The sequence below is a fragment of the Scyliorhinus torazame genome, unplaced genomic scaffold (genome assembly GCF_047496885.1).
Source record: "Scyliorhinus torazame isolate Kashiwa2021f unplaced genomic scaffold, sScyTor2.1 scaffold_328, whole genome shotgun sequence".
Classification (NCBI taxonomy): domain Eukaryota; kingdom Metazoa; phylum Chordata; class Chondrichthyes; order Carcharhiniformes; family Scyliorhinidae; genus Scyliorhinus; species Scyliorhinus torazame.
In genome coordinates, this window is record NW_027308055.1 from 134,225 (window position 1) to 143,549 (window position 9,325).

The window sequence follows — 9,325 nt, forward strand, 5'->3', positions numbered from 1 at the left end:
CCGCGACCTTCCCAACACACGCCCACGACCCCCTAGCGAGTCGCACCCCCGACTTTGAAGATCACTGTTCTAAACCTCTTTTTGCAGTGCGAGCAGTTTAATGGTCTCTCCTCGGTGTGAACCCGTTGGTGTTTCATCATTTGGGATGAATCACTGAATCGCTTCCCACAGTCAGAGCAGGTAAATGGCCTCTCCCCGGTGTGAACTCGCTGGTGTCTCCCCAGGTGGCCTGACTGACTGAATCCCTTCCCAACACAGTGCAGGAGAGCGGCTCTCCCCAGTGTGAACTCGCTGGTGTTTCTGCAGGGCGAATGACGTTCTAAACTTCTTTGTGCAGTGAGAGCAGCTGAACAGTCTCTCCCCAGTGTGAATGCGCTGGTGGGCCATCAGTACCTAAAACCATTTGAAGCCACTCCCACAGTCAGAGCATTTATCGGGTCTCTCCTAAGTGTTTGTGACGTGGCTCAGCAGGTTGGGTAACTCAGTAAATCCCTTCCCACTGTTGTTGAAAACTCACCACTATTCTTAGAAGTCCTCCTATACCAAAAAGGGCCAACATTCTAAATGGTGAACAGAGATTCTCACTCCCTGACTCCTATGCAGGCTTCGGTGGGTGCTATTCAGGTGAAACTATGTTTTCAAGTTATCCCCCGGTATAACCCATCCCTTCACAGAAGATTTCATCTACTTATCACTTAGTAGCATCGATCCTGGGTCCCGCATTGCTAAGTAAGTAAAGTAAACTTGGGAATAACCACTGTTTCAGGTTAAAACTTTTAAGTTATTTTATTATTATATTTTTTCTTTTAAAAGCTGCAATCACTGTCTTTACAGAAAGGTAAAAAGATCTTGCTTCTGGATCCTTCTGGTTGGTTGAAGGGACCTTCAGGCCCAACTTGACAATCGATCTTTTTTAAAAGTCTGGTCTTCTTTAGATGTATTCACTGTTCTGCTCGGTTGCTATGTCCTATCTTTCCCATGTACTGAGCTATGAGAGCTGGCTCTGCTGGCTGTCTCTGAGCTGACTCTGCCTCCTCTTTAAATTCTGGTCTTCCTTAGATGTATTAGCTATTTTAGCTGGGTTACTTTGCTTTGTCCCTTTCCCATGACCGAGCTGACTGTAAGCTGACTCTGCTTGCTTCTCTTGTTCCTTCTCTGTTTCTCTCGTTCCTTCTCTGCCCCTCTCTGCCTCTCTCTCAGGGTTATATATTTTTCTGACAGTTATTAAGTTATGACTTTATTGTAAAGTAACTTTTATTTCTCTTGGATTGGAAAAGGTACCTTTAATCTGAATTTTTCTAACACGACGAAGTATTAATTTTGGGCATGGCCTCAGCCTACAGATCCCTGATTATATTGTTTCCTTTGTGATGTTCAACGTTCCTTTGTGATATTCAAAAATGCTTTGATTTCAATAGGAGTGTGAATTTTGGTTCCTGTCATTGCTATAGTTTTATTATTGAATTGTGGCCCCAGCTCATAATTTTGACTTTGATCTGGGTCTAATTTGTGTTCTCGTAGACATGTTGTCTCCAGTTTTCTTTAATTTACCTGATTTCAGCAGAGCTTCACACCTATATATTTGACCCCCTAGTCATTATTTTCTATCTGTTGATTTTACTTCAATGAAGGTGTGAATCATTGCTTTTAGCGTAATGCTAAAAATCCACTTGGTTATAACTTGAAAGGTTTACATTTATCACCTAACTCAACTGAAACCCACATCCATGCTTTTCCAGATGCTTACTAAGATGATTAATTTCAATGAAGGTGTGAGCCATTGCTTTTAGCTTCATACAAAAATCCTGTTTGTTTGCTAAGCCTGTTTGGGAGAAGGAATCTGCATTTTATAATCCTGCTCTTTGCAGCTGCTGTTAACCCTTCGTGGGATCTTTCCCTGTATCCTCTCATGTTTCTCTCAGACCAGATATTGCCAGACTTCCATGTTTCAAATTACACATCTTTCCATATTTTCAATACCACCACCGACAAAGCAGTTCAGCGGTGTCTCCACGGTGTGAACTTGTTGGTGTTTCATCATTTGGAATGAAGTACTAAATCCATTCCACAGTCAGAGCAGGTAAATGGTCTCTCCCTGATGTGGACTCTCTGGTGTTTCTGCAGGTGGGTGAACCACTGAAGCCCTTCCCACAACAGAGCAGGTGAAAGGTCTCACTCCGAGTGTGAATGTGTCGAATTTCCAGATGAGATGGGTACCTGAATCCCTTCCCACAGTCTCCACATTTCCACCGTTTCTCTAAGGTGCTGGATGTTCTGGTGTCTCTCCAGGTTAGACAATCAGTTGAACTCTCACACAGAACATGTGTACAGCCTCCTCCCGCTGTGAATGGTGTGATGTTTCTTCAGGCTGTAACTGGTTAAAACTCTTTCCACAGTCAGTGCTCTGGAACACTCTCACTTGGGTGTGTGTGTGTCTTGGTGCTTTTCCAGTCACACTGATGATTAAAATCTTTTGAAACAGACAGAATAGAGAAACATTTCTCCTTCTAGTTTCAAAGACAGGTAATATTCCAGACCCGTGGAATCGAGTGACTATCAGATTTTGATATCATGTTTGGTTTGAGATTTCCGTCTATAATTCCGCCTCTTCGAATATCCTGGAAAAGGAATTTACAAAAGACATCACTGTCAGTACAGGATAGAAATTCAGAACAGACAATTCTAGTTTCTCTGGAACATTCTTTCCTCTCTTATTCCCCAAAATCTGTAAATCTCAATCCCACACACTCTCCCTCCATTCTCACTCTGCTGTATCTAATATTCACCCTCCCAATTCTCCTGAAGGTGCTGATTCAGGCAGATTGACAGATCCATGCTCACTGCTTCCTGTCCTGGACACGCATGCAGGCTGCCACACAGATGAATGTCTGTATTACTGGACTAAAACGTGGACAGGGTAGATCGATCAGAATATTGAACTTGTTGCCTATGAGGTTAGTCGAGTACAGATGATCAATAATTTGTGAAGGAAATTGGATGGGTACTGCAGTGTTACAGGAAGGCTCGTTGAGAATTACAGAATTGCTTGAGAGTCGGCATGGATTCGAGTTGTCAAATGGACGGCTTCTGTGCCATCATGACTCTATGACTGGAACTATATAACATAGTTGCGTACAATATACAACTAGAAATAATAATAAATGTACTTTACATAACCATAAATTATAGATCTAATCTGTACCATATAACAGTAGACATTTCTCCATTCAATATTAATTTAATGTCCCCTTAAATGTCAGCCATCTCAAACCAGCCCTTTAATTGTGAACATTAGGAAAAAGACCATCCTTTTAGCCAAACAAATAAATGTGTCGAGCTGAGGGAGCAAAATATGTCAATGTCTTTATGAGAGAGAGAGACCTGGACCAAGCTTTCCAGAGTCTGCACCCTCCCTGGATTCACTTCCTTTCCCTTCAGTTGCTGCAAGTGACCAATTGTAGGTCAGAATGAGAAAGAAATGGAAAGGGGAGAAAATAAAATGTTTTACTCACAGATGTTGGAGACAGGAGGAAGTTTCAGTCTGCTTTAAGCTCAATCCTTATTCACACAAGCCCGGGCTCTGATTGCCTGAAGGTCGAGTCCTTCCGGTCCCTCAAGTTTTCCCATTGGTCAAGCCCTCAGCATGAAGCGCGGGAGGGGGACACTGCACATGCGCAGTTTCCCCTGTCCCTTGAACATGCGCATCACGGCTTTTGGGCTGGGAGACGAGCAAGTGCAGCTGTTGAACTGTTTGGAGGATGCGCGTTGGCCCTGTTCGTCCTGTAGAAGACGAGGAAAACTAAGGAGATGGTGGGAAGGTTTGGAAACACTTTGTGGTCGGCTAAGCCCTATTAAAAATTGTCAGCTCACCTGGTTCGCTCCTTCGGAATTTCTCCCTCCCGGAACTTGGTCCAGGTTAATGGCCGCCATCTCGGTTAAGTGATGATGTGGAGATGCCGGCGTTGGACTGGGGTGAGCACAGTACGAAGTCTTACAACACCAGGTTAAAGTCCAACAGGTTTGTTTCGATGTCACTAGCTTTCGGAGCGCTGCTCCTTCCTCAGGTGAATGAAGAGGTCTGTTCCAGAAATACATATATAGACAAATTCAAAGATGCCAAACAATGCTTGGAATGCGAGCATTAGCAGGTGATTAAATCTTTACAGATCCAGAGATGGGGTAACCCCAGGTTAAAGAGGTGTGAATTGTGTCAAGCCAGGACAGTTGGTAGGATTTCGCAGGCCAGATGGTGGGGGATGAATGTAATGTGACATGAATCCCAGGTCCCGGTTGAGGCCGCACTCATGTGTGCGGAACTTGGCTATAAGTTTCTGCTCGGCGATTCTGCGTTGTCGCGGGTCCTGAAGGCCGCCTTGGAGAACGCTTACCCGGAGATCAGAGGCTGAATGCCCTTGACTGCTGAAGTGTTCCCCGACTGGAAGGGAACATTCCTGCCTGGTGATTGTTGTGCGATGTCCGTTCATTCGTTGTCGCAGCGTCTGCATGGTCTCGCCAATGTACCACACTTCGGGACATCCTTTCCTGCAGCGTATGAGGTAGACAACGTTGGCCGAGTCGCACGAGTATGTACCGCATACCTGGTGGGTGGTGTTCTCACGTGTAATAGTGGTATCCATGTCGATGATCTGGCACGTCTTGCAGAGATTGCCATGACAGGGTTGTGTGGTGTCGTGGTCACTGTTCTGAAGACTGGGTAGTTTGCTGCAAACAATGGTTCGTTTGAGGTTGCGCGGTTGTTTGAAGGCAAGTAGTGGGGGTGTGGGGATGACCTTGGCAAGATGTTCATCGTCATCAATGACGTGTTGAAGGCTGTGAAGAAGATGACGTAGTTTCTCTGCTCCAGGGAAATACTGGACGACGAAGGGTATTCTGTCGGTTGTGTCCCATGTTTGTCTTCTGAGGAGGTCGGTCCGGTTTTTCGCTGTGGCGCGTTGGAACTGTCGATCGATGAGTCGAGTGCCATATCCTGTTCGTACGAGGGCATCTTTCAACGTCTGTAGATGTCTGTTACGCTCCTCCTCGTCTGAGCAGATCCTGTGTATACGGAGGGGGAATCAAACAATGAGAATAGGCCCCGCCCCTATTTACTCTGATTGGCTGGAGGACCAGATGCCTGTCTCAGTCATCCAGACCCGCCCCCTGTTCCCATTGTTCCGGGAGGGGGAGGGTACAATAAATCAGAGGTTCCACTTTGGGCGGAGATTTGCAACTTTAAGGGAAAAGGAGGAAAAATATATTCCATAGAAACGAGAATTGTCTCGTCTGAATTTCTATCTGCGACTGACAGTGATGATTTTTGTAAACTCATTTTCCAGGATATTACAAGGGGAGGATTTACAGATGGGAAACTCAAATCAGACTTCACATCAAGATTTAACAGAGTCTCTCCATTCATCAGGACCTGAATATCATCGAGATGTGAATCTGGAAAGAGAATTTTTAGTCTGTGGGAAAAGACTTTGAACATCGTCGTGACTGGAAAAGCACAGAGACACACACAAACCCAAGAGAGTGTTCCACTGCAGTGACTGTGGAAAGAACTTTAACCAGTTTCACAGCCTGAAAACAACATTGCAGCACTCACAGCGGAGAGCGACCGTAAACGTGTTCTGTGTGTGGACGAGCTTTCAACTTTTGTCAAACTGGAGCCTCACAAGCACACCCCCACCATGGAGAAACGGTGGAAATGTAGGGACTGTGGGAAGGGATTCAGGTCACCATCTGAGCTGGAAATTCATCGACGCTGTCACACTGGAGAGAGGCCATTTACCTGCTCTGTATGTGGGAAAGGGTTCAGTGATTCATCCAACCTGCGGACACACCAGCGGGTTCACACTGGGGAGAGGCCATTCACCTGCTCTCAGCGTGGGAAGGGATTCACTCAATTACCCCATCTGCAGGCACACCAGCGAATTCACACCGGGGAAGGACCATTTACCTGTTCCACGTGTGGGAATGGATTCAGTAATTCTTCCCAACTGCTGACACACCAGCGAGTACACACTGGAGAGAAACCATTTACCTGCACCTTGTGTGGGAAAGGATTCACTCATTTATCCAGCCAGCGGAGACACAAAGTCACTCACACAAATGAGAGACCCTTTAAATGCTCTGACTGTGGCAACAGCTTCAAAAGTTCTCGAGAACTGATGTACCACCAGCACATTCACACCGAGGAGAGACTGTTCAGCTGCTCTCAGTGCACAAAAAAGTTTAAAAGGTCTTCCAACCTGCGGGAACACCAGCGAGTTCACATGGGGACGAGGCCATTCACCTGCACAGTGTGTGGAAAGGGCTTCTCTCAGTCATCCCACCTGCTAAGACACCAGCGAGTTCACTAGTGATGACAGAGTTTGGATTCTACTCCTTTAGCTGCTGTTAATCACATCCAGGACTGAATCATGTTCATTCTGACACTTGGTGAAGTGGGAGGGTTGGAGGGTTTCTTTCTGCTGGACTGACCGGTCTCATGACTTTGCTTCCAGTGGGGTGATGGTCTTTGAGCCTGGGAGAGCACATTTCCACTGAAACGATCCACAAAAATTGAAAGTACATTTATTATAACTTTCACAATAAATATTTTCCTGATTTCAGGCAAATCTAAAATACAGACAGAATTGGAAAAAAGTCTGGCAGCATCTGTGCTAAGAGAAACAGAAGTTTCACGTCCAATGTATCTCTACTTCAGAACTAAAGAGAGGGAGAAATGTGTTGGGTTTGATGCGACCATCAATTCACTCGAAGACACGTGGAGAAGTAAACTGTGGTTTTAATCAGCTTAGAACTGAGCCTGCCTGTGACTGGTACAACACTGAAGGCGGCCCCGCAGGTCAGCAGCTCTTATACTTCCTGTAAAGGGGATGGAGCAGTGGGCGGAGCCCGTACGTGCCCCAACATATCCCCTGTGGATGAAGCCACACAATGGCCCATAGGTAGAGCCCACAGGGTGAATAACATAACACAGTGCACTGGTGAATTATCAGTAATTATACATTCACCACACTGGTGAAAGAGGGGGAAGGTCAGGTAGAACAAAAGGGAAAGTCAGTGATTGGTTAGAGGGTGGGTAAGATTAAATTACAAAAATGTCCTGGAACAAAAGGGAGAGGTAATGGTTGTGGGAAAGAAACAAAGCATTGGTCCAGAGTAAGTGTTAATGGCAGAATAAAGGACAGCTCTGTCTGGAAGCAAAAAACATGAGAACAAGATGCAGACTGGCACTCAGTAAAAAAACAAATCAAAATGGAGGAGAGAGTTCAGGGTCTGAAGTTGTTGAACTCAATGTTGAGTCCAGAAGGCTGTAAAGTGCCTCATTGAAAGATGAGGGGCTGTTGGTCCAGCTTGTGTTGGGCTTCTCCGGAACATTGTAGCAGGCCGGGAACAGAAATGTGAGCCTGAGAGCAAGGTGGTGAATTCTAATGGCAGCAAGCGGAAGGTTAGGGTCATGCTTGTGGACTGATGAGAGGTGTTCCACAAAGAGGGCAGGGAACAGGCTACAGATGAATTAAAGAGAAACCATTTGGGTCCAGAACATTGTGAACATCCTTTTACTCTGGTTGTCTTTGATCCTCAAGTCATTTTGTGTTTTTTAACCGTGTTTTGTTTCATTAACAAAACTTTTATCAGTAAAAATATTAGATTTTTCTGGACTTTTTGTGATTAGATTACTGCACTTTAGGAAAAGTGGGTGAGAGGGCTGACAGGCTCTTTCACAGAATGTGAGTCCCTTTGAGGTAATTGGCAAAGGAGCCAGAGGGGGAGATGTGATTTTATTTTATTTTTTGACACAGCGAGTTGTTCTGATCTGCCTGAAAGCAGATTCAATTGTATCTTTCCAAAGGGTAAATGCTTGAAAGGGAAGAATTTGCAGGGCTGTGGGGAAAGGGCAGAGCAGTTGGATGGATCAGAGAATCCTTTCAATGAGATAGCAGGGGCACGATGGGCTGAATGGTCTCCTCCTGCAGCCTGTGAATCTGAGCCTCCTGCTTTTGTGCAGGTTAAAAGGGACAGATTTCATTGCAGCCTCTTCCCTGTATATGTATTTAAAGAGACGGGTTTCTCTTTAGCTCTGAGTGACCGATTTAATAATCGTTTGGAGGCCCATTTCCCAGTCAGACCTCCAGCACTTTCCTGTCTCTCTATTAGTGCGACATGCATGGAAGTTTCCCAACTGGGCACAGACCCCAATTATTCTCAGCTAAATTCAGCCTCAGCTCCGTCGCCTGGCTGTCATTGACACAAGCTATAGAGACAGAAAGGTGCCCGAGGCTCAAATGGAAAGTCGAAACTAGTGGCTCTAAACCAACACTTCATCATTTGTCAGTCAAACATGTTATTTATGCTGGGGTGTTCATTAATAGATTTAGGCACTGGAGGCAAAGGGTGGGTGGGGTTTTTAGTGGGTAACTTTCCATTTCTAACTTTGTATTGTCTATAGTGTCAGCTGTGGCTCAGTGGGCAGCTCTCTCACCTCTGAGTCAGATGGTTGTGGATTCAAATCCCAGTCCAGGGACGTGTGGGCTAAATTCAGTTTCATTGTTCCTCATCCCAGCACTGAGGGAGTGCTGCACTGTCAGAACAGCCTTCTTTCAAATAAGATGTTAAACTGAGGCCCTGTCTGCCCCTCTCAGGTGGGTGTAAAAGTTCCCACAGCCACTATTTTGAAGAAGAGCAGGGGAGTTATCCCCGGTGTCCCGGTCAATATTTATCCCTCAATCAACATCACTAAAAACACATCATCACATTGCTGTGTGTGGGATCTTGCTGTGTGTAAATTGGTTGCTGCTTTTCCAACATTAGAACATACAGAGCTGAAGGAGGCCATTCGGCCCATCAAGTCTGCACTGACCCACTTAAGCCCTTACCTCCACCCTATTCCCGTGACCCCTCCTAACCTTTTTGGTCACTAAGGGAAGTTTATCATTGCCAATCCATCTAACCTGCACGTCTTTGGACTGTGGGAGGAAACCGGAGCACCCGGAGGAAACCCACGCAGACACGGGGAGAACGTGCAGACTCCGCACAGTGACCCAGCGGGTAATCGAACCTGGGACCCTGACGCTGCAAAGCCACAGTGCTATCCACTTGTGCTACCGTGCTGCCCAACAGTGACTACACTTCAAAAGTACTTCATTTGCTTTAAAGCACTTTGGGATATCCTGTGGTTGTGAAATGTGCTATAGAAATTCAAGTTTTTAAATTGAAGATTTATGTTTTCTGAACTTGTTATTTGGAACTTTATTGATTTCAGCCACCTCCAACTTACCATTTAATAAATTCACTTTGGTTCAGACAAGGCAATTAA

At 45.5% G+C, this 9,325-nt stretch overlaps 1 protein-coding gene and 1 long non-coding RNA gene across 2 annotated transcripts; one reads left to right on the forward strand and one right to left on the reverse strand.

Annotated features, from left to right (window-relative positions):
- Nucleotides 1-771: 771 nt before the first annotated feature.
- Nucleotides 772-3,954, reverse strand: LOC140406164 (uncharacterized). Its single transcript, XR_011939063.1, has 2 exons — nucleotides 3,513-3,954; nucleotides 772-2,618 (listed from the first exon to the last, which is right to left on the reverse strand). It is a non-coding gene; the product is annotated as an uncharacterized lncRNA (long non-coding RNA).
- An 847-nt stretch (nucleotides 3,955-4,801) lies between these two features.
- Nucleotides 4,802-9,292, forward strand: LOC140406160 (uncharacterized). The gene has a single exon (XM_072494300.1). The coding sequence runs from the start codon at nucleotides 5,691-5,693 to the stop codon at nucleotides 6,360-6,362; it is 672 nt and encodes a 223-aa protein (XP_072350401.1). The 5' UTR covers nucleotides 4,802-5,690; the 3' UTR covers nucleotides 6,363-9,292.
- The last annotated feature ends 33 nt before the right edge of the window (nucleotides 9,293-9,325 follow it).